At 33.5% G+C, this 25,663-nt stretch overlaps 1 protein-coding gene across 1 annotated transcript in view; it reads right to left on the bottom strand.

Annotated features, from left to right (window-relative positions):
• Window positions 1–950: 950 nt before the first annotated feature.
• The window catches only part of LOC144970032 (echinoderm microtubule-associated protein-like 6), a 36,049-nt gene continuing 11,336 nt past the window's right edge, over window positions 951–25,663 (bottom strand). The window contains exons 9-36 of the mRNA XM_078909218.1: window positions 25,317–25,529; window positions 23,510–23,677; window positions 22,334–22,550; window positions 21,199–21,385; window positions 20,545–20,650; window positions 20,021–20,114; window positions 19,732–19,832; window positions 17,903–18,105; window positions 17,371–17,556; window positions 16,646–16,895; window positions 15,912–16,004; window positions 15,574–15,705; window positions 14,553–14,815; window positions 13,975–14,173; window positions 13,165–13,285; window positions 12,764–12,863; window positions 11,661–11,790; window positions 10,821–11,093; window positions 9,883–10,100; window positions 9,372–9,529; window positions 8,418–8,535; window positions 7,778–7,966; window positions 7,114–7,283; window positions 5,006–5,168; window positions 4,290–4,393; window positions 3,618–3,771; window positions 2,942–3,042; window positions 951–2,439 (exon numbers count right to left, since the gene is read on the bottom strand). Of these exons, the coding sequence (XP_078765344.1) occupies window positions 2,415–2,439; window positions 2,942–3,042; window positions 3,618–3,771; window positions 4,290–4,393; window positions 5,006–5,168; window positions 7,114–7,283; window positions 7,778–7,966; window positions 8,418–8,535; window positions 9,372–9,529; window positions 9,883–10,100; window positions 10,821–11,093; window positions 11,661–11,790; window positions 12,764–12,863; window positions 13,165–13,285; window positions 13,975–14,173; window positions 14,553–14,815; window positions 15,574–15,705; window positions 15,912–16,004; window positions 16,646–16,895; window positions 17,371–17,556; window positions 17,903–18,105; window positions 19,732–19,832; window positions 20,021–20,114; window positions 20,545–20,650; window positions 21,199–21,385; window positions 22,334–22,550; window positions 23,510–23,677; window positions 25,317–25,529 (4,436 nt within the window). The 3' untranslated portion in view covers window positions 951–2,414. The remainder of the gene's footprint in view (window positions 2,440–2,941; window positions 3,043–3,617; window positions 3,772–4,289; window positions 4,394–5,005; window positions 5,169–7,113; window positions 7,284–7,777; window positions 7,967–8,417; window positions 8,536–9,371; window positions 9,530–9,882; window positions 10,101–10,820; window positions 11,094–11,660; window positions 11,791–12,763; window positions 12,864–13,164; window positions 13,286–13,974; window positions 14,174–14,552; window positions 14,816–15,573; window positions 15,706–15,911; window positions 16,005–16,645; window positions 16,896–17,370; window positions 17,557–17,902; window positions 18,106–19,731; window positions 19,833–20,020; window positions 20,115–20,544; window positions 20,651–21,198; window positions 21,386–22,333; window positions 22,551–23,509; window positions 23,678–25,316; window positions 25,530–25,663) is intronic.

Raw genomic sequence — 25,663 nt, 5'->3', positions numbered from 1 at the left:
CTCATACCAAAAAGCAAGAACCTGAGTGAAGACTGGATCTAAGACAATATTGCTATTGAAGGCCAAGTGATGACCTCAATAGTTAGAATAATCATGGATTGGATAGATGGTAAAACACAAAAATTCATAAACACATTTCAGACTTCAGTCTGGTGCCTCGAGTCAGTTACTTTACATATAGATAGTATGCAGATGACGTCACTCATGCCTTTGTTATTGTTTTTGCCATCCGCGTTTGTGAGTTGTTCTCACTAAAGTGTATTAACCAGACTATAAAAGTTCATGGTTACACAGAGTTTGTGTGTTGGTCCGTTATACTTCCGGATGGCAATGTTGTGAACTCCTTGGCCAAGCGCATTTTATCTATATTATCTTCTTCAACTCGACTGGCAACTAGCCGGAGTGTATTAAGAGTGCTAGGACACATAGAACCGCCTTTTAGGTAACTTGCACAATATTTAAAAAAAAATAAAATTGAGCTTTATATAGCGCAATATACAACTAAATGTGCTCAAAGCGCTTTACAAGGGGTCCCTGGTCAACAGCAACATTTAACATGTAAGACGGGACACGACGCCTGTTAGGCGATATTACAATTTTTCGGACAAAGACAACGCTGTTAACGGCCAGGTACTCATTTTACACCTGAGTGCGGTGAGAGAATGTGAGTAAAGAGCCTTTTCCAAGGACTCAACTATGCGCTGAGCGCGACTTTTCAATCCAAAAGCGAGTGTCATACCACTCGACCACATAGCCGCACCACAATAGGAAATGGAAATGGGGTTCTGCACAACAAACTGTAGGAACATTATGTAGAATAGTGAAGTCCCTAAAGTATGATAAGTATGTTTATTTTATTTCCAGTCTTGTCAGCCGCAGTGTAAAGAAATTCAGTTTAAAAAAAACAAAATAAACAAAAACAAAACAAACCAACAAATAACACCATCACATAAAAAGGTTTGAATTATTTATTCTATATTTAGAAAAAAATTTAGTAAAAATATCCCATATTGTATTATCAGAATTCCCTACAACTTGCGTTAAAACCGAGAGTGATTTATAACTACCCAAAAGGAAAATGCTTAACTACCTCAACAGCACGTTTCATATACACTCATTCTCATTGTTCATGACACTCTGTTGTAATTTAGTTTGAAGTGTATTTCATCTCTTAAATACATTAAGAGAATAGTTTATCTTACTGACCTTGGGTACAAAATAGTCACAATGGGTTTCATTAAACAAACTTCTCATATAAATATAAGGACAGGTTAGAAATCTTAAACACCTGTACCGAGGTCACTTTCTTTATCACACGACTGTTTACATTGCTCATTTATGTGCACGCAGGTTTCTGTAATTTTATAAAAATAAAGAGATACTATCATATGTAAGTAAGGTATATATGGGCATTATAAAGTGAAATTTTGCTTTTTGAAGGCCCCATAAATCTAATAGTACAATAAAACAACATAAATATATAATTTTGAACAATCCTTAAACTTCACTCTTCACATGATTAAAAACAAAATGGATTTGTGGAATTGCTCGTGATTATAAAGTAGCATTTATAATAAACTAAAAATAACTCAAAAGCCAAATAAAAATTTTATTCATAAACAAAACAATAAAAAGAAAATAATTAACACGAAATATAACCTCTACAATAAAGCAAATTGCTTCAAAGAATGAAATAATAAATCTTGGCAAATTATAAACTGGCAGTGCGTAAGATTATAAAAAAGCACAGAAAGAGCCAAAATGATAAAGAAATAATAGAAAATGATTCAATGGTACAATGTTTAAAAAGACTCACAACAATTTTGCTTTACAACAAATGATACAAAAATAATCTCTAAACCAAGAACGTCGTGCCTACATGATAAGTTTAAGAAGTGGGACTATCAACAAAATGGTAACACATCCAAAAATATTTGGCTCAATTATACTTTGGAATAATCTAGGAGAATGTTTAAGTATAACGCGGAATGCTTAAATATAAGACACGATGTTGTTATTGTGAGTGATAACTCCAATACGGAAACATTCATACCTTATAACAATCATGACATTAAAAATAATGTTGCCGAGTCATCCTAAAGAATAAAAAATTACAAAGATGGTAAATCTACATATTGCATAATGAGATGTAAAAAAAAAAGGATGGACATTTTGATATTATGCTTTTAAACAACCATCCTTAAGTACACAGAGTGATGTTTCTCTTTAAAATTAATCATAGTCGATAAGTAATTTATATCACAGTTAAACAAATGGATTAAAAATGTAGAGTTTAAATAATGTAAAACTATTTATCACCAACTAACAAGAGCATTATAAAATATTTTATTGTGTTCATAATATGTACATATGAATGGATCTTTGTCCTGAATTTGTCTTGAATTTCCTTGTTTTCAGAGACATTTCCACACAAACACACTAGATGAGGAGAGAAACAATAATTTCAGGCATGAAGCAAATTTATGACCCATTATGTATGATTGAAAAAAAATTGGGTTTATCGTAGACATGAGGTAACTTTTAAAAATTGAAAATCGTCCCATGTATACAAAAAATGTCGAAACAATAATTATCAATTTTATTAATGCTGAGGAAGGAATTTACCTTATATGAAATTGCTCGTTATTTAATGAACGTTGCTTGAGTTGTCAAATTGATGACAAAATTTCCTAATTAAACTGGTGGGAATGCTAATAGGGATAAAAATCACGACCCATGTTATTTTCTAGAAAGAAGGAACAATAAACTTGATAGTTAAGTTAATTGCACCACCAATAAGTCAAATAACAGGTAATAAAAATATAAAATCAATGCCAAATGTAAAAGCTATAATTGAGCACCTCTACAAGGCTCATACCCCTAAAAGTGCTAGCATAGATATGAAGGAGTAAAGGATCAGAAAGAAAAAAAAGGGACTCACCAACAATCATCTCCACCTGTGCTGACTAAATGACGATCATCACACATAAAACGCACATTGGTAACATGCGCTGAATGGCCAACAAATTTTTTGTGTTCCGCCTGAAATCCAAAAGGGACATTTAATTTCATGACAAAAAAAATAAACAATTGGCGTGAAAATAACTGTACTGAGTTCCAATGAGAAAGTAAATATATCATTTCACATTTAAGTATCATCCAAAAAAGTTAATTATCAAACTATATTATTGGGAAGAAAAGAAGAGGGAGACAGAGGATAGATTACATTGACAATCTGAACAGATGGATTGGTGGAGGAGGAACAGGAATCGAGCAATTGAGAAGATCTGAGGACAGATATGGTTGTGGAGGGACATGATCGCCGATGTCTGCAACAGGCCTGGCACTTGCTGATGATATTATTGACATGAGACCTTAGTTATTTAAACGCTCATAGCTACTCCCTTATTCAAAACTTATTTTGTATTATATTTTAAATCAAAATTTTATCATGCAATTTACCAACAACCATTATTTTTATTCAACTAAAACCATAAATAACAGAACTGATATAGTATAAATGCAAACAAAACAAATTGATACGACGGGATTCTCTTTTCACTCAAATTCATGACCAGCTGCATGGATCGAAAAATAAAGACCATAATTCCACTTACACATTTTTCAGGACAAGGGAAGTTGAAAAGTTTAACAAAGCCAAAATCATCTCCTGTTGCCAAGGCATTACACAAGTGGGATAGGTGGGCACAGTTGACATCAGCATTTTGAGAACTTTCCGGCCAAATTCCTAGAACATCTTTTCCAACCACGCTGAGAACAAAATGTAAAAAAAAAAGAGTAATTGTAAATACAATAATATTTTATGCATTATATTTCCTATGTTGAATTCCATGAATGATATTAACAAATTTATATCAGAAATGATGAAGACATTCAAAATAGATAATAACATTTTAAATATGTAATTGCACTTCTCCCACGTCTCTCTCTCTCTCTATTCAAATACCAGTTTTGATCTGAAAATACATTCATATAGTACTGATTTGAGTTTTAACGAGTACAGTCGCGTAATGTTAAGATGTAGGATACATTAAACAACCAATTTCTTTCTTACTTCTGTCCCTTGTTTTTTTTTTTGTTTTTTTTTTGATTTTGGTGATTTTCAGCTTTCATTAAAACGAGAATAATATAAACCAAAAAAAAAAAAAAAAAAAAAAAAAGAGAGAAAGAAACATTCGAAACACAAGGATTGGTAGATGGTACTAGCATACAGAATATCAATATTTTGAAAGAGAATTACCATATATATATTTAGACAATCATCTTACCTCGACCAAGTAGACCAAGTAATTTTACTGGTAATATTTTCATCATTGACCAAACTGCCAGCTGGTACTTTATATACCTGATTCTCATAAGCACCCGTGCACACCTGGAAAAATAAAAAAGTAAAGCAATAGAAAACTATCAACAACGGTCTTTCTGTATTAACAGTGAAAACATGTGTCATCTTCATCATTATCATCATCCTCATCATCAACATTGTCATTATCATCGTTAACCCCAGAATCGACTGCATAATTTCCTACTCCCTTAATAACACGGTACTGAAAGGTGCGTAAATGATCATTTGTCATCTTCATCATCATCATCACCAACATTGTCATTATCATCGTTAACCCCTGGATCGGCTGCATAATTTCCTACTCCCTTAATAATACGGTACTGAAAGGTGCATAAATGATCATTTGTCATCTTCATCATTATCATCATCATCAACATTGTCATTATCATCGTTAACCCCAGGATCAGCTGCATAATTTCCTACTCCCTTAATCATACGGTACTGAAAAGTACTTAAATGATTTTAGTTGCTAGATCTCTTTCTTATTATAAAGTAATATACTTCAGAATACTCTTTCTTACAAATCAATCCTCATAACATTGACACTTTTAATTTGTATTCACCCTGCTTATTTTTTGCAAAACATCACAATGACAAGGCAACTACTGTATCCTAATTAATTGAAACCCCACCACGTACCCTGATAAAGGCACCATCGGCAGAAAAATCTAAGTTCTGGACAAAGCCTGAGATTCCTTTACAAAACCCAGCACGATTCAAGCTGGGTCCCTGTGTGAGATCATAAAAGTCTACATAACTGTCCTCTGTTCCAACTGCCAAGAGTTTTCCATTGGGACTAAACCTGAAACAAAAGAGAAATTAAAGATTCAAGATTCAAACGTTTATTTTTAGGCAATTGCCAATATAACTCATACAAGAATATAATATTGCCATCAACAAATCAAATAAGTAAAATCAATAATAAAGCAAGGCAAACAATGATAAAATGCTAAAGGAATTACAATTCGAGTTGGGTGAAAAAGAACATTTTTATCATTGTGTCCATGGACAAGACACTTTACACAAGGACCCCACTCGACTAGGGTATGAATGAATACCTGGCTATGGACATTGAGATATTGTTATTGTGCTAGTGTAAAAGTACACATATCAGGCGACGTGTTCTACATAAAATGAGATTGGTTGCATAAGGTCTGCTGAGAAATAAATGAAGCATTATGAAGCGCACTGAGAATGGTAAGTCTGTGGAAATTTGCTATATTCCTCCTCCTCCTCCTGTCTGTCTCTTTCTCTCAATATGTCTCTCCCGCTTTCTCTATCTAATTATCACTGTGTGTGATTATCTCCTCGCTCTCTCTCTCTCTTTCTTTTCTCCCCCTCTCTCATATTCTCTTTCACTAGTTTTCCTCCTCACCCTATTCTCTCCCTCCCTCCCTCTCTCTCTCTCTCTCTCTCTCTCTCTCTCTCTCTCTCTCTCTTTCTCTTTGTGTGTGTGCGTGTGTGTGTTTGTGTGTGTGTGTGTGTGTGTGTGTGTGCCAATGTGAATCAATACATAAGGCTGTAGTTGGTATCATGAGGTTGTTCATGTGTGTTTGTGTGTGTGTGTGTGTGTGTTTGTGTGTGTGTGTGTGTGTGTGTGTGTGATTATGTGTACCAGTTTGGGGAGTAAAACGTGTGTAAAAGATGTTAAATGTGCCTGAGTGTAATTTTTAGTAGGTAGTAAAAAATACATTACAATTGCAAGGCAACGACATAAGCAGATGTTTTTCCATTACTGGACAAAAGAATAAAAAACGATATTGTTGCCCATAACGTTAAATCAGTAGATGATAAAACCCTTATCAGTGATGACCATAGGGCATAATAATAAACGTTTTAAAAACAATCTTAAAGCCCATATAACCGTGACAGTAAACTTAGCAAGGGCGTTTTATGATGATGTAGAGAGAAAATTAGTGGATTCAAATATGGAGCTGAAATAATTACTATAGAAGAGTGGAAGACTTAATAGATATGGATTTATTAGGAAAAAAGATTTCTTATCTGAGAGCTTCTACAATAGAAAATAAAAATAAAAATTACGAAAACATACAAACATTCTAAAAAAATAGAAAACAAACATCCCCCGCCTTCCCAAAAAAATAAAAAAAAATATATATTATACAAAAAAAAAAAATTAAAAAAAAAAAAAAATTAAAACCGACAAACAAACATAAAAAAACCCCCAAACAAACAAAACAAAGGAGAACCCCCCCCCCCCCCACCCCCAATAATGTTTCCTTTTAAATAATTAAAAAACAAAACAAAACAAAGCAAAACCTAAATACTAATTACTATAGAGGAGTGAAAGACTTAATACATGTGGATTTATTAGGAAACAAAATTTCTAATTTGAGAGCTTCTACAATAGAAAAAAAAAATCAAAATTACGAAAACATACAAAATTCTTTAAAAAATAGAAAACAAACACCCCCCGCCTTCCCAGAAAAAAAAAACAAATTTAAAAAATATTTTACAAAAAAAATCTATATAAAAACAAACAAACAAACAAACAAATACCCAAACAAATAAAACAAAGGAGACCTCCCCCCTTTCGCCCCCAAAATAAACAAAGCAAAATAATAAAAACAAAGGAAAATAAAAGACCCCCATAAAAAAAAAAACAAAAAACAACCGACTGATTTATCAATAATATAACACGAATAAACAAAGGACATAATCAGTCTCTCTGCACTTGCTATCCTCTGGTTGAAAATAAATTAAAAATGAACGTTCTAACAACTTACCTAATGTCATTGATAGCCCCAGCTCTATCTCTCTTCCTGCCCCAGAGTTTGAGCCCTGCTGTAGATAATACCAGGAACTCTCCTGTCTTCATGCCGACAGCAATCATTTCACCATCAGGATTGAAGGCCACGGATCTTGCAGCTCCTACATCCAGCTTAGCAACTAGAGACTGAGAAAAGATCATGATAGAAACAACGTTATTGTCAAAACTTGATTTTGAAAAATACTCAAACGTTTCTTTGTGATACCTAATTCAAACCCGTTTTGTCGGCAATTTAATACAACATACAAAAAGTAAAAAAACAACAAACTGATGAGGAGTTTAGTTTTGTTATCTATTATTTCATTTATAACATGAACAGCAACAACAAAAGAAATAACACTACTAAGAGATGCATTATAATTTTGTTTTAATTTGGGAGGTGGTTATAAAGAAAAATAAACGTATCTTGAGTTACACATCAGAATATTAGTATGGTGACAATTATACTATGATTCTGAGTTCATGTTTGATAAAAGCACTTTGACTATATTTTGGCATGATAAATCACCAACTACTTTTTGTAAATCATAGTAATCAAACATATAATACTAAAAGAACAAAAAAACCGACTGTTTTGTTTTATTAGAAGAAATAAAAAACATTGATGCATTTTTTTTTACCTTGGTGGCAATATCCCAGAGCCTGACAGATCCATCATAACTTGCAGTTATGAACTTGGAGGCTGTCGGATGTCGGTCTAAGCCCCACACCTCTCCTTCTCCATGTCCAGCTAAAATTACCTGGACATTGCCTGTTTTCTCTGCAATTTCGATCACCGAGTTTTCTTTGGTACCAACCAAAATTTTACCCTGTAAAATGATAACAGTATATACGTATAAATAAAAATGCTCTGTAAGCATTTCAAAAACACAAATAGCATTTTCTCAACTGGGCGACAGTGAAAAAAAAATGGGCTTTAATTGAGCATCATACCTCCCATTTATTGTAGTTTGTCTTTATTCTGATGGAGTAACGAATCCTATGAATAATTTGGTAAAAATATTAAAATGTAAAACATCTATTTCATGGCCTTGAAGTTCTTCTGCTCTTCAATTCTAGTTTAACTGTCTTTTAAAAAATTTGGGGTGAGACGTCACATTTTAAAATCAAAATATCTTTTAAAAACACGATATCATAAAAATAGTTTAAATAAAAATAATAATTAATTATAAACCTATTTTCACGCACGGTGCTAGTAAATGCTATAAAAAGTGTTAACTTATATATCTATTTTTCAATATTCAAAGTGATGAGACCAACCTTTGCTCTGCAGACAGACTTGACAACTTCAGGTTTTGAACCACCCTCTTTAAGAGGGAAAGCCCGGCATCGTTTCATCTCTTGGTCCCACAGTTTGACTGGACCATTGTCTTTAGATCTGAGGATATATGATAAGAATTTTAAAAAAATATATTATATAAAAATTTTGGATGACGGGGCCCAAACTAACATTTCTTTCTTCAGTTATGATTCTAATGGATCATAAAAGGTAATAAACAAAAAAGATTATAACAGCTTCACAAAAAAAAAAAAAGAACAAAATACCACAAACGGAATGTTACAGGCTCAAAACCCTTCTTCCACCAGCAACAAAAAAAAAAACAATGAAAACATAAATACATTACTAAAAAAACCAGATTGATGGCAGAGAAATGTTTTACCCTGGTCGATCTGGTGTTTAGTAGTGTACTTATGTTTTCATTGTTTTTTGTTGTTGGCTGAGCAAGGGTTTTGAGCCCGAAACGTTGCGTTTTTGGTATTTAGTTCCTTTTTTATTAAAGCTATTTTTTCATTTTTGTTTATTACTTTTATAGTGCAAAGCTTCTAGCTGCTTTGTAACACTTTGAATAATGGATCTTTTGCGTCTTACTTTATATTGATCCTAGCGCTATTTTAATCTTTAAGCAGCATTGCACTGTATTTAAAAAAAAATTATGCCTTTTCCACCACGACATCATAAGACATCGTGCCTAGGCATTCCACGAAGGAATATAGATAACTCATCAAACAAGATGTCTGATGTCAACAGGAATCACCCATGTTGTCCAAGTGAGCAAATTGGGGGTTAACAATCTTGCTCAAGGAAAAAAACGAAAATGCCTGAAGCAGGGCTCGAACCGGGCCCTTCTGGGTCACAGTGCAATGCCTTAACCACTCGGCCACTTCGCCCCCCATTGCACTGTATGGCTTTATCAAATGGATTTCATCACTTACGCCATGTCTTTTCCACCAGTGATAATAAGGCCATCCCTCAAAGTAGTGTACATTGCAAACACAGGGCCAGAGTGTGCTTTCTGAACAACTCGAGAGAGAGTTGTGTTATGCCATACGTAAACATCACCACTCATAGCTCCAGTATACGTAAGATTTTCCTAGATGATAGAATAAAAACAAAATACAAAAGAAATTATTATGAAAAAAAATAGGGAAAAGAATAGCTGATACCAAAAAATAAAAAGATACAAAAATAAAATAAAAATAACAACCCCCCCCCCCAAAAAAAAAAAAAAACAAAAAAAACAAAACAAACAAAACAAAACAAAAACAAAAACAACATTAAAACCATATTAAAAACAAAACACATCTCAATGATGCTTAAATTCAAGATACTTCATTAAAATCTTTTTATCTTTTCTTGGAAAATTGGTATTACATGATGCAGCATCACTCTCATACATGAATTTTAAAAAAATTAATTACTGGAAATAATGTGTTTGATACTTACTGCTCCAAAAGCGAGAGAAAGCATGGTTTGCATCTTGTTCTGTCCAACAGCTTCGGTGTTGGTCAAAATGCCCCTCTTGCCGACTAACTGCCCACCAGCTACGGTCCAGAACTTGACATGCTTGACACCTACACTGACCAGCTGAGTGTCAGAATCAGGACGGAATTCTACACGGAAGATACGTTGTGAATGACCAGGAGCTGATGCTACTTTGGAACCTGTAATAAACAAAACACAAAATCAAAACCCATGTGAAAACGGGAGCAAAAAAAAAATATTCTAGTTTGCTGAAAAACGAAAAAATGATATGCAATTATTGGTAATAATCTAGCTAACAGTAAACATTAAAAAAAAAAAAGAAATGGGTTCTTCCATTTTTACAAATTTGCAATTCTTGTAAATAAAAATAACTGCAATTCAGTTTTATTTCAGAGAATGCTCATGTGATTGTTCACGATAAGCCAATGAATTCAACAGCAGTTATGTACAATTTCCTGATAAAATATTTATGTTTTAGTAAATAATAGATGTTATTAGAAATAGTGCAATATCTTTTCTTTTTTTACAAAGTACATAAAATGGAAAAAAGTTACAGCAAATTCTAGTTCACATGTTTTGTTAAGGCAAAATTCGAACTGAAGTACTCAAACTAAAGAAAATGGATTAATCGAATGATAAGGAAATAAATTACATTTAACATAATTTACATCATAACGAAATGAATACTTTAAACTGTATACAGTAAAAGTATAAACAAAAGTAAAGTATAAGCAGCTTTACTAAGGCACAAAATAAAAGAAGGAAACATGGGCTTAAAACCTTTAATCAACAAACTTAGCGGATCAATACGAAATAAGCCCAAAACCTTCCTTTTCATGTAATTCTTCTTTACTGGACTTACTTAGTTAATTTCTTATTGTTCACAGTTAATTTCTTACCATCTTGCCATCTCCAAACCGTGATATTGTGTTCATCCTCCAGACCAACAGTCACAAGACTCTTTCCTGTACATGAGAAATCTATGGAGCAAATGCCCTTGGAGTGGCCGCCCTGAAGGATGGAGAGCGTGTCCTTGGTGACAGAGTCCCAAACATGTACAGAAGGATTGTTTCCAATTTGACCAGTTGCTACGATGTTCTTGAACTTCGGATGCTGATTTACATCCAGGCATATGATGTCATCAGAATGCTTCGTGTAAAAGCTTTGAGAACCTATGACAGAAAACATTAAGAATATTCTAAGTAAAATTATGTAAAGGGAATCAAACTTATTCTATGATTTATGCTTTGTTAATATCTTTACAGTGGAATTATAGCGTATTACTAAAGCTCAGAATAAAGACTGTCGCCCCTTGGAAACAGGGAGATTGTGCTTTAGAGCTTTTCCATTTTACAAGCTAAGTTCAGCATAAGAATTAATTATTTAAAACTTTAATATCATTCTTTTTTAAATACTTCAATACTTTTGTATAAGGAAATAAAACCAAGACTTTATATTTGCCATTAGATAATTTGAAAAGAAAATGCTAATGTAATCATGATTATTAATATATCCTAAAGTCGAAAAATAAAATAGAAAATCTAAATTTAAAATGAAGCACAACACAATAAGCAAAAGAATCTCATGATTTTAAATATTCAAAATTTCAAACATATTGCTGATAAATTCTGTGTGCACTAGAGGCAATAATCTACACAATATTATCATTTCCTATTTAGGCGTATTGGACAAATGTATTCTAATGTGAGAAAAGGAAGCTAATGTCATTTTTTTTTTACCAGAGGCAATATTCTGTACAATGCCAGCGCCAGCTGCGTGGAAGACAATGTCAGCACCATCATTCACATAGAAGAGATTACTTCGAGCGTCAAAACCACGGTAGCCATGAATAAATTCCAACTGTAAGTTCTGCACATTCAAAATAAAAGAGGGCAGCTATACAATATGCAAAAATAATTACTATGCATTTAAAATTCATCATTCACTTATCAAATTAATATATAATTGAAATGTACACAATTGTAAATTGTGCGCATTCAGTCAATTTCTAACTGATTGCTAGTTGCGGTAACACACGTGACTTTCATTTAACTCTTTTTGTTAAATCTCATCTCTTTTCAGTTTATTTTATTTCTTTGAAAACTTGTGATGTAAAAGAATAGTTCTAGAAAACATAATGAATTGTTATTGTAATACGAAGCTGCTAGAACTTGTGGACTGTAAAAAGCAATAAATTAAAAAAAAATGAATATAACAGCTTCATAAAAGAACAAAATACCCAACACCGAATGTCTCGGGCTCAAAACCCTACTTCAGCCAAGAACAAAAAAACCCAATAAAAACATAAATTAAATACCTTACTTAAAAACAGATCGACGACTAAATAATTTGTTCATCCTCTCTGTTGAAGAAAAATCTTGGAATGTAAATAAAAAGACGCGTTTGCTAGGTATCTAAGATTGCCAAAATGAGTGGAATATAAAACAACACATAAAAGAGGAACTACAAAATATTTAGTCGCCGATCTGGTATTTTAGTAATACATCTATGTTTTTATTGGTTTTTTTTGTTGTTGTTGTTGGTTGAAGAAGGGTTTTGAGCCCGAAATGTTCCATGTTTGGTATTTTGTTCTGTTTTGAAGCTGTTATATCCATTTTTGTTTATTACATTTTGAGTTATTATTGGAATTTTGGAATACATACTGAGTTGTTATTTTCTTCTATAATTCAGAGTGAATGGATGCTTGTTACGAAAATGAAGAAAATATTAGATAACGATGCTTGATGTATCATTATTAACAAGGCTCTATCCACTTTATCATCATATTCAGTATATACAAAAAACTTTTACCATAAGATTATGAATATAAGTATCAACATACCGTAACTTGTGTCATTTTTCTTTTCTTTCCCCCAGAAACAGGAGGAGGATCAGCTTTTTTAACTTTTGGGGGCTCGGGAGCATTCCTGCTACAAGACGGTCTGGAAATAAGGATATTAAATAAAATATATTTAAAAAAAAAAAAAAAACAGTGGCATGTTTCTTGTTTAATTCAATGTATTTGTTTCATGATATATAGAATATAAGATTATTTGAAAAGTCGTTTGTCTCTGTAATTTTCAACTCTTTCAAGTTCAACATGAATGAAAATAAAACATATGTGTGATGCCTATCCAAATAAACACAGGAGAGTTAAACTATCAATCACCCAGAAATGAAAGGAAGCCAAAAATCATGATTTAATTAAAAAAAGATAGAAAAGGTGAAAATAACAAAACTTACTTCAAAGATTCCTTCTTGTCTTGCAAATGCGGATGTACGCCTTCCTTTTCCATGAGTGGGTTGACATAAATCTTTGTGGTGTAGTCAATGTTCTTTTCCCTTTCTACATCACTATCGTAACCTGAGGAAAAGGACAAGCATAAATAATATAAGGGAATGTAATAAGAAAATCCCCACAAAAATAAACCAAACCATTCCTCTTTGTATCAGATACCATTCAAAGAGATATAATCCTTTTTATTCACATGGAAAATTAATAAGAGAATGAAATAGTCATAGTTATCCGCGATACAAATGCTATACAGAGATTATATATTATCAATTACAATTCTTTCTTCATAAAAAATATGCAAAATTTGATTGAGAGCCATGAATGATACAAAGCACGAATAGGATCAAATGACTATCCTTTTAGACAATATTTAACACAAACTAAAAAAAGGAGCTCGAGCCTTTAAAATATCTATGAGTATGTATAGTCTTTAGCCGTTTCTACTCTAATAAATGGTCGCTCTCTCTCTCTCTCTCTCTCTCTCTCTCTCTCTCTCTCTCTCTCTCTCTCTCTCTCTCTCTCTCTCTCTCTCTCTCTCTCTCTCTCTCTCTCTCTCTCTCTCTCTCTCTCTCTCTCTCTCTCTCTCTCTCTCTCTACTTGCCCATACATTTATAGTAAGTTTTTATTTTCTATAACCTTAAATTTTTACACATCAATTTTCATTTATTTCGAGCACGTTTCAGAAATAAAAACATACACAAATGATTTTATCATTTGCTGTTTATGGCTAAAAATAATACTCAAAAAGTCAAATATACCTTCTTCTTCATCATCAGTATCTGAGTCATCACTCTCTCCATGACAACCATTTTTGGCTCCTGCCCCAACTCGTTTCCAAACCATGACAGCAGTGTCAGCTCCTCCAACAGATATCAAAATGGAGCTATCATGTGACCATCTTACATTTGTCACGTGGGCACTGTGACCCGGATACTTTTTAAATTTAGCAAATTTACCCTGAAAAAAAAAAAGAAAAAAAAAAATAATGTCCAGATAATTTCAATTAGGGACAGGGTGGTATTGATGAGAGGAATTGAATTCAAGCCTTATTTTTAGAATGAAGAATGGGAAGAAACGTTCAAGTAATTTGAAATGTTATGAAAAATAATACATTCTTGCCACACTCTAAAGTCAAATATTTATGATCAAGTATTCCAGTTTCATCCCAGCGGTAACTAAGATATAGAATTTTCCATCTATGTAATCATTATAATCTTTTTAAAAAATATTTAAAATTCAGTTATTTTAAATCAGCATTCAATTTCTTTTAACAGCATTACATTGAAAACATCTTAAAAAATTCAATTCAAATGACTAAAATAAATTCGCAACTCACAGTGGCAGGATAGTTGAAAAGTTTAACAAAACCAAAGTCATCAGCTGTAGCCAAAAGGCCTCCATTGGTAAGACAAGCGGCATTTATGTCTGTGACGTCACATTTTGGTGGCCAGATCCCTTCACATGTGATTCCTAGAACACAAGTCCAGCTGGCCCAGCCAAACTTTTCAATCTCTGCATTTCGGAGAGTGATTCGTTTTCCTCTTGGGGCTTCAAAAAATAACTGCTCCTTGGAACCTGTATTCACCATCAACACTTTACCTGGAAATGAATTCAATATATTATGAAAGTAACCAACTCGAGTCAAGTTAAAAATGTGTAATGCTTTTAATGATCAAGACAATAACAATACAGATATTCTAAATAATCATAAACGTATTCTAATCTATTTTTTAAAAAACGCAAGAAAACACAACTATAACAACAACAACAAAATAAAAAAACAAACAACCAACCAAACAAACAAAAAACAAACCCAAAACATAAAACTAAAACCTACTATCACCATCTACACTACAAACCAAAACAACAATAAAATAAAAACAAAACAAGACAACACATATACACTGTTTTTTGTTTTTTTTAATCAATGACTTAATATTCTACTCCAAACTTAAAACAAACTAGTCAAAGAAGGAAACCGTGGTATTTGTGAGTGAGTAAAGGAATGACAACATCTCTATTCGCTCATTAAAGCAGCTTCTTTAATAAATAAAATTCCCTTTATTCATCCCCCAAGGGGAAATTTGTCTTTAGGGTCTATTCCAAGGGATGACTGGAATAACCCAGGCGTCAGCCGCAGTGCAGCGCCGCAAAGTGAGCTAGGGGACTTGCTCAAGGCCACACAACGCAGCGACGGGTGATCGAACTTGTTACCTTTTGGGTACGAAGCAAAGACCGTACCGCTGAGCCACGCTGACCATTTTTACATTTCCAAAATAAAATTTTGCCCCATTGCCTTTCAAAATACGAGTTGTAAATGAAATACTAAATAAAGAACAAAACGTTAAGTGCTGTACCTGCTTTGTTCCAGTCAATATGAGTAATATAGCTCGAAGCTCCTTTACATGTTCCCACACGTTTTGCTTTAAGGACGCTGTAGATGTCGACAAAGTTATCATGAGAAGCAACAGCCAAATACTTGCCCAGATCTGAGGAGGAAATATAATTATGAAATAATATACATATGCAATAAAAACAAGGCAAACACGCACGATAATACAAATTCCTTTGAATGACAGCAAGAGTTGAAGTTTCACTTTATTCTTCTCTTAAAATGCACTTTGAAATTGAAATGCACTTACGTCATCCCACACATGATAACACAAATGCTATTTTATTGGAAAAATCAACTCACCTGGGGAGAATCTAATGTCAGAGATTTCTTCCTTTCTGTGATGTTGCGTCAGCATTTCTTCCATTGTCTCTGCATTGATCACCACAAAACTTCCTGAAATGAAAAACATAAAAGATCCAATTTCTAACACAAAAGAACAATAACAAAACACACACACACACACAAAATAAGCAAAACTTGGACATTAACGATTTATGTAAGGCTAAACTTTGAAGGGAAGATAGATAAATTGCAATTTAAAAATCACTGAGATATCATTTGCCAACAGTTAAGATAAAACGAAAACTTTTCCATATGATATAAATCCCCCTTCACCCAAATTCCATTTAAAAGAAAATAAAAAGGTAATCGATATAGAACTAGAAACGGTGGATATACTAAACTTGGATATTAAAAATATTAAAAAATGATAATAATAATAATAATAATAATAATAATAATAATAATAATAATAATAATAATAATAATAATAATAATAATAATAATAATGTTAATCATAATAATAAAAAATGATAATAATAATAATTATTATTAATAATAATAATAATAATAATAATAATAATAATAATAATAATAATAATAATAATAATAATAATAATAATATTGGTTATGGTGATGCTGATGCTGATGATGCTGATGGTGATGGTGATGATGATGATGATGATGATGATGGCTAATGATGCATGTTCATAGGGGATAAAAAACACAAATTAGAACATAAACAGGATTTTTACCATCTTTTTGTCCGACCGCTAAGGCTTTTCCATCAGGAGAGAAAGTGACACACCTGCCCACTTGTTTCATTTCCTTGTAGTGAATCATCTTGCTTCGATCTGTGTACTCCCAAACACGGAGTGTTTTGTCGTCACTGACAGTGGCAAATATATTCTTGCTAGGATGTGTCGCCAAACCCCACACCTCCCCTTCCATATGACCCTTTTCATGAATAAAAGTAAAAAGGAAATAAGTTGAACATTTCTCAACAAAAGTGTGTAAACAATTGAGGGAATTTAATATGGGAGTCATCTTTTTAAACACTATGTTTTAGACGTCTTTGCAGTATTAAGCAAACGTCTGATAACGAGTAGGAATTAAATTTGAATTAATCATTTATTTATGGATCCCCCCCCCCCCAACAAAAAATAAAAAGCAAAACAAAACAAAAACAACCCAGCCCCCCCCCTCCCCCACAAATAAAACAAATTAAAACAATACCAAAAAAAAAATGCAAAAAACAAAAAATTACAACTAGAACAAATAAAACAACAAAAGCAAAAATAAAAATAAAAACAATAACCAAAAAAAAAATACAAAAAAAAAAAATCAACAAACAATAACCACCCCCCCCCACAAAAAAAAAAAAAAAAAAAACAACAAACAACCCTCAAAAAAAGAAAAGCAAACAAAACAACCACCCCTCCGCAAAAAAGAAACAAAAATTAAAAATATCATACCAGATTTCAACCAGAACTCCTCGCCCCGACCCCAAAAGTACTATAGCTCGGACTGGGGGTGACTCATGAATCAACATCCCATTGGAGCCCTGGGTGAGGGCAGCTCTTTTGATGGCGTAGGTCTTCAGGTTTCTCTCAAACTGATCATCCCATAAGCCAACAATACCATCCTTACCCCCAGTTACAAAACCCTGATAATACGAAAGACGGTAAATATGTTATGAAATAACAAAAAAAAAAAAAAAAAAAAAAAAGAAAAAGAAAAAAGGAAAAAACAAAAACAAAAAAAAAAAAAACAAAAGAAAAAGGAAAAAAAAAAAAAAAAAAAACTCTGACTAGTATAGATTAAGAGACAAAAATAAGAACTTTTAAGTCATTTTCATAAAACAATAACAGTATTTTTGGCATGTAATTAAAAATTTTATAAACCCATATAAAATCATGGCAATGGTAAAAGTACAACATTATGCATAATGTTTTAAGAATCTGAAAATTCAGGTGTATAATACACTGTTTTGTTGTTTTACAATTACATACTTTGTCAAGGGAATGCATTGCAAACAAGGGTCCCTCATGTGCTTTGACAGTCTTCTGTAGAGTAACACCTTGCCAGACAAACACTTGCCCATCACTTCCGCCAGAGAAACAGACTTCCTCTGTCTTGCCGTAAGCCACACACATCATGTCACACAATTTGGCCACTTTCCCAACAGTGCCTCGATTTGAAGTGAATCCTCCACCTGTATGTCAAATAAATATTTATTACACATTAATAAAACCACTAGCTTTTTTTTTTATTGGTATCATATTGAAAAAAAGTATGCATTGTAGAAATGATGAAGCTGTGTTTGGAAAGCAAAAGCAAATATATTTCTAATGTGTGAGTTTCAGTCTAAATGTTCCTCTGTACTATCAAATCATTCAATTACAAAAGGCTTGTTGTGTACAGATGTTTAAGTTGTGGACAATTCATTTTCTGTTAAAGATTTGTTGGTAACAGTAATAACATTGTTTCTAGTTTTGATGTATGGATGTATCACACATTAATTATAGTATTATTACAAGTTCCATGGGGGACGAGCTCTTCTTCTGTGGGGTGTTCATGTTGACTTATGACTAACGAAGTCTGTCAGGTTATCGAGTTGTAATAAAGTTGACTGAGTTTATCAACAGATCTTAATTCTCATTAATTCAACGTTATAACATTGGCGACGAGGATGGGATTCGAACCCACGTGGGGAAACCCCAATGGATTAGCATTGGATATACAAAGCAATGTCAACTGGACAATGCACTATTGATGTATCACCTTTGCCCCTTAAGGCTGATTTCATACCTAATAAGGAGAGGGATGTTGATACAAGCATAGATACCTGTCAACGTAATGTCCTGTCTCCCTTTAAATTGGGCTGCAAATGTGTGAAGTTTTACATGTCGGGAAATACAATTGCAAACAACGACACAACTCACAGGTGGTTGTTGACCCTTATACCTGTGGTACTCATGTGTTCAGTAGCCATACTATGCAATGACACAACAGGCAGTGTGGTAACAACATAAACCAAGAGCTACTAATTCGTTTATATTGATTAAATGTCGCTTTGTCGTGGAACATTGAAGAATGTTACAATAAAATTGTAATATACACGCCGGATTCAGACAAATATGTCTAGATTGGCCGGGGACCTTGTCCTAATTAGAGAGGTTAATTTTATTTATATAGAGAAAATTATGTTCCTGGAATTTTATCCTAATCTGCCAGGTTTCTAAATTAGAGAAATTTCCAATTCCGAAGCTCCATTTTAGAAAACAAAATCTGCCTGTCACATGTAAGGCTATTGGTTTGTTGCTTTAGGTCTCTTCCAACACAATTGAGGTTATATGAGAGACCGCTGAAACAAAAAAACAAGCAATCTAACAAAAATAGTACAAATGTCAATCAAAATCATAACCTAAAGATATCATAAGCTAAATTATAAATAACCAAGAACAAACAGGCAGAGGATTTACAGGAAATAAAATATCCCCTGTCAAAAATACAATCACAAACCAAAGAAGCAGGATAGGCTAGTAAAGAGAAGAAGAAACGACATCACTATCGGATCGTACACCCATGCGAACATCATAGGTATATGATTCAAGGGTGATGCTCCCATCCAACCACCCGCTCACAGGCAGATTAATCGAAGCACTAAAATGAAGGGTCATTTGCCTAAGTAAAGTAATGAATAAAAAATAGCTAAAAAGATCAAAGTCAAATACGTTTTCAAAACTGTAACTTAACAAAGTGACTTCTATTGTAATGTATAGTTAAAATATTGACTATGACGTTCCTTAGACAAAAAAAATACGACGTTATAAATGACCTGTTTGAGTCCAAAACTTGATGTGCTTCACACCGACAGTCACCAGTTTTGTACTGTCGAATGGATTCCACTTTATAACAAAAATCTTGTCTTTGTGACCTCTGAAACAGAAAAAAGGAAAGGGTTAAAAGAATCGGATTTAGTATTTATGAATCAAATATATTTTGGCAATGATATCGTCAACTTTATTTGGAAAAAATCAAAAGAACTTCAAAATTTCCCCATCAGACTTCAGCAACAGAATTGTAAAAAAAATCCACAACATGGAAAAAGGGGATAAGAAACATACCTTGTGGTGGCCAATTTTTCTCCCTTCTTCCAATCCCAAACAACAATAGAATGATTATCGTCCAATCCAACGGATGCCAACTTTTTACCATCAGCTTAAACAAATATACAAAAAATACGGCATGACAATAAATAATAACAAAAACTATCATCAAGTTTCAGAATATTAATATTAATTTTTCTTCAAAACACATTTTTCACACCTAGCAGATAATTGTTACAATCATTTATTTGAAAAAAGCTTCTTCAGGCAGAACACAAACTTTAGCTGCCCTAAAAAGCATCTCATACAATTCCCCGTAGCCAAATGAACCGCTATCAAGACTATCGAAAGGATGAACTGTGCATAATCAATGCCGGCTATACAAGAGGCTTGCGAACTCAAGTCACGAACTATTTGAAACTTTTTGGATATAACATAGTATTGACCATCCATTGCCTGCATCCTTTGTTAAAATATATTTGGTATGTCATAATTTGAGTGTAAAAAATAAGAACTTGACAAAACCATCATATGTGTTTTACCTGAAAAATCAACAGCACAGACTCCCCTTTCATGGCCCCCCTTCAACACAGAGCCGGTCTTCAGAGTTTCAAGGTCCCACACATTAATAGAAGGCTCTCTTCCCACCTGGCAGTATGGAAAGAGGGTGAAAAAAAAATAGACAAGAATACGGTATCAAAATATTACATAACATGATGCTTGTTTTTTTTGCCACTTTAAACAAGGTTATTTAAAGAGCAGCACATAAAGTTTATATATGAAAACATGACTAAAAAGTGCAAAGCGGTCTTGAGAAAAAGCTTGACGCAAAGAAACATTAAATAAAGCATATAACATTAAAGGTGTTTTCCATCGGTTTACCACACTCAATCCTTTATCTTATATCCCATTGGGCTACTTTGAACTAAATTTACAAGTAAAAATATTGACCAATATGTTTCCAGTTTGCAAATTGTTAATGGAGATCAAACCCATATGACATGGCTTGTAATAACACTCCGCAATACACAGCAATAGTTCCTCTCATTGTACAAAAATATCACTTTAAAGTAAAGATCAGTGATGCCAACAGACAAAAATGAAAAAGGAGGAAAATGATTGACGTCTCATCGTGACGAGGTCCATTTTATCTGAGATGGTTGAAATAACATCTTGGTACCAAAATTTTTAATTACCTGGCCAGTTGCTACAATGTCCTTAATGGGGTGAATACATAAACACAGAATGTCATCAGTGTGCTCAGTGTAAAACCTCTGCTTGTTCTTTTCGCGGTTGTAGACCACCCCAGTGGCAGCAACATGATAGACCACCTCACCACTCTGAGAGTAGAACAAGTTGTTTCGGCAGTCATATCCTCGATATCTGTAATTTAGAAAAATCTTTTGAATTCCAATATATGTGACGTGACATAAAAAAATCAAACAATATTACGATGTTATCATTATAGAGCGAATAACTCTAATAGGTATACTCTCTGGCTACCTTTTCATAGGTTGAGTGTTAAATTTGAATAAAATAAATTAAAAAAAATAATCCCTTTATTCATCCCATAGGGGAAATTTGTCTCTAGGGTCTACTCTAAGGTGAGACCCAGGTGTCAGCCGCAGTGCAGCACCACAAACTGAGCTAGGGCGAGGGGACTTGCTCAAGGCCACACAATGTAGCGGGTATTCGAACTTGGTACCTTTCGGGTATGAAGCAAAGACAATACCGCTGAGCCATGCTCAGTAATATTAAACTTATAATGATTCCATTGCATCTTTGAACTGAGAAATAATTTTATAAAAATTAAAGCAATATACAAACTTTATTCAAAGGTAGTGCTTTCACTTTCAGAGTTAAATGACTTATAACTGTAATATGTATTGTGTACGGCAAGTATGGGTCATTATGTTGTCTTCATAAGATAGTTTCGTCTTTCTTGCTGACGCACATCTGACAAAATGTCTTTTCTAACCCAAATTGAGAGTGTTACAGGGTAGCTGGTCAAAGGATCAAGAAACATTTACTTTTTCAAAACTTTTTACTGTGATATTCAAAACTACTATTTCCTCCGTAATATGTGTAATTTATCACTCCTTAACTAACTGCATTATATCTATGGAAAATGTATTTCTGTTATTGAAAACTCTAGCATTTCAAATATTTTAAGCATATATGTATCTGACTTTAAAAAATCAAGTGAAATCTCTAAACCTTTTATCTCACACTGTTACCAAAAAATGAATCAAATTAGTCTACCCCCACCCTTAATGGTTTAAAACTTCAATATTATTTCTTTGTGTTGACTAAACAAACAGTATATCATACCCATGAACACAGACTAACTGCAAACTATCAGTAGGTCCAGTGTTCCTCTTAGATCCAGGAGTCATGGAAGCTTTGCGGACTTTCTTCTGGTTCACTAGATCCTCTTTGTACAGGGATCGCTTGTACTTCACTTGCTTTTCCCTTTCCACGTCAGAATCAACAGATCCCACATCTGACAAATCCGAGTCACTTTCCTCACTGTCAGAATCCACATAGGCTGAGATTGAAAATAATTAATTTTTAAATAATACCTTAATGTATGTCTTTGATTTAAAAGGCTGAGATTGAAAATAATTAATTTTTAAATAATACCTTAATGTATGTCTTTGATTTAAAAGGCTGAGATTGAAAATAATTAATTTTTAAATAATACCTTAATGTATGTCTTTGATTCAAAAGGCGGTAGGATGAGATTAAGTGATAGCATACAAAGTGGATACCTCTTTTTGTTTTTTTAAAGCTGAGTTTAATGATTTAAAAAAAATCAGAAAAGAAATTAAAATTCGATTGAAACCAAATAAAAATAGTTTGATGGTGAAATCTAATGTTTTGTTTAAAATTCTTTAAAAAATAATTGCATTGCACCATGAAATTATGTTGCATATTACATATGAAGTTTAAAGAAAAGAAAATCACCAAATATTAACAAGAATCTTGCATGTTGTCCAAGCAAGACACATTATCTCGGCTATTTGGTCTCGTGGTATGACACTCGCTTTCGGATTGGAAGGTCCTGGGTTCGAGCCTCGTGCTCGGTGCATAGTTGAGTCCTTGGAAAAGGCTCTTTACTCACATTCTCTCACCATACTCAGGTGTAAAATGAGTACCTGGCCGTTAACAGCGTTGTCTTTGTCCAAAAAAGTGTATTATCGCCTAACAGGCATCATGTCCCGTCCTACATGTTAAATGTTGCTGTTGACCAGGGACCCCTAGTAAAACGCTTTGAGCACATTTAGTGGATATTGCGCTATATAAAGCTCATTTAAAAAAAATAAAAAATTTAAAGATTTAAAAAAAAGAGAGAATTTAAAGATTGGTCAAACTTGTCCATAAATCACTATGCAATGCTTTCTCAAATTAGCTATTTTGCCATCCACCAAGCTTAAGTTTAATTAAAAAATACACAGGCATTAAACGTGACTATCTGTCACGTCATGTTTATCTATATCAACTTACCATTATGAGGATCAGGTAAGTCATCATCCCCTACTCCCTTTGGCAAGAAACGCCACTGAAACACAGCATGATCCTCTCCTCCAGTTGAAATGATTCGATGTTTGTCACTGGAGAATCTGACATTGGTTACATGGGCACTGTGCCCTACGTATTTCCTGAATTTGGCTCCTATTTAAAAAATTAGAGAAATTGATATTTTCCCATGAAAGTTTAATGTCATAAACAGGAACACTAGTTTCATCATAAATAACAATCATTCTTAGTTTTATAATCATCATCATCATCGTCTTTCCCCCCTTGGTCACGGTATAGTCCACTGATAAAACCCCTTCATCTTGCCCGCATTCAAGGTCAGACTCTTTTGCTATTTTATGGCTTTCCTCCTCCCTGCATATGCATTTTCCAAAAACCTCATGATGCCCTTCTTGTCTTCCTTCCCTGCAAATTCCAATCCAGAGTCTTTATATTATGCATGTGTTAGTCTGAGTGTGCACATTATACTATCAGTTTTTACCTTTTCCACTCTAATTTTAGTAAAACTTTTCAGCAAACAGATACCTGTCTAATAAAAGTGATTAATGTACAGTGCAACCTCTGGATAACGACATCCCTGAATAACAACAACCCCTGGATAGCGACATTGACCTCTGGTCCCAAATTTTATGCTATATATAATTAGTAATAAAAACCCCCAAATAGCAACATACATTTCAGTAAAACCCCTGTTTAGCGACATCGTTATAGCAACAAACTGCAGTTAAAACTGATGCTTGACACCTAACCATCGTCATCTCGTACTCTTAAAACTTAAACAATAAAAAACACTCCCCCCCCCCCCTTCCAATGAGATCGCTTTGTTCCAACCAATCAGAATGCATGTTTACTACACTGTGTGAATTCAGCACTCGTGCACATGGAACCACAGCAAAAGAAGATTATCAGTGGATGGAACTCTCCAGGGTCCATTAATCTTCCCTGTTAACTACCTGTCTGAGGTCAGTGGAGGTCAATTGATATCAGGCAATGCTGTGTCCAATGGGCGCAATTATGGATATTTATGGTCTTATATCATAATACACGTTGAGATATCCGGGAAAACAATGCCAGCCTCTTTCATTTTATTGTTTTCATTGAAAAATCAATTATTATTTCTCTAAACTTCAGTCCAAATTTGATGTTATTGCGGGTAATACCTTGTTGTTTCTTATAAAAATACCATAAGATGTAAATCTAACAATTTTAAGTGCTTGTAAATTATGGAGCACTTGAATATAAAATTTGATATTAAAAACCCATCATCAGCATTGCATGGACTACAATTAATATGTATTAAAAGTAGATGTGAGCATCTGTGTTCTTGTGCGATATTATCATTTTGGCACTTGATTTTCTTGATTTATTCCTAGTTTTGTTAAATCGCGTTGGAGCACTGTTTACAATCAAAATAATGTCAATACACATTGGAGATTGAAAGCATAACTGGTATGCCCTTTGTAAACAGGAGAAATACACATTTTAACGTCATTAGGACATGTCTACTCTCAGGCACTGGTCCACACATTACACTGTATGTATTCACGTTTCTCACCACAACCTCTTTTTCCGCCATCTTGAATACCCCGGAATAATGACACCCCTGGATAACGACATAATTTCCCGGTACCGGGCAATGTCGTTATCCAGGGGTTGCACTGTAGTAAAAAGAGTGCTCGTACTGTTACAAATCTATAAATAATAAAATATAACAGATTACCTGATATTAAAAAAAAAGTTATTGTATCTCAAATCCTTTTGTTTTCCTTTTTACCTTTCCTAAGCGCTGGAAATTTATACAATTTGACCATGCCAAAGTCATCCCCAGTAACAACCACTTCTCCTTCGAAGTTGGCATCAGCTGCGTTAACATCATTGGTGTCTCCATATTTCCCCCATATTCCATTGACCTCTGCTCCTACTACTCCAGTGTATGTAGCCCAGTGAATTTTCAGGATTTCTTCTTCGCTTGTAATTGGCTTGCAGGCTGGTAACAACAAGATGAAAAACAAAAGAGTTTTCTGTAAATGATGATTTATCATTCATCATTAAAAAAATAATTATCTTGTCACAGAAATCAAGAGACAAGAAGTAAAGATAAAAAGGATTTATGTAGTGCTT

This window comes from Berghia stephanieae, chromosome 1 (genome assembly GCF_034508935.2).
Source record: "Berghia stephanieae isolate SIO BIC M18660-M18661 chromosome 1, UCSD_Bste_1.3, whole genome shotgun sequence".
NCBI lineage: Eukaryota > Metazoa > Mollusca > Gastropoda > Nudibranchia > Aeolidiidae > Berghia > Berghia stephanieae.
The sequence above is the reverse complement of the archived record's forward strand: the minus strand, read 5'-3'. Positions and strand labels throughout refer to the sequence as shown.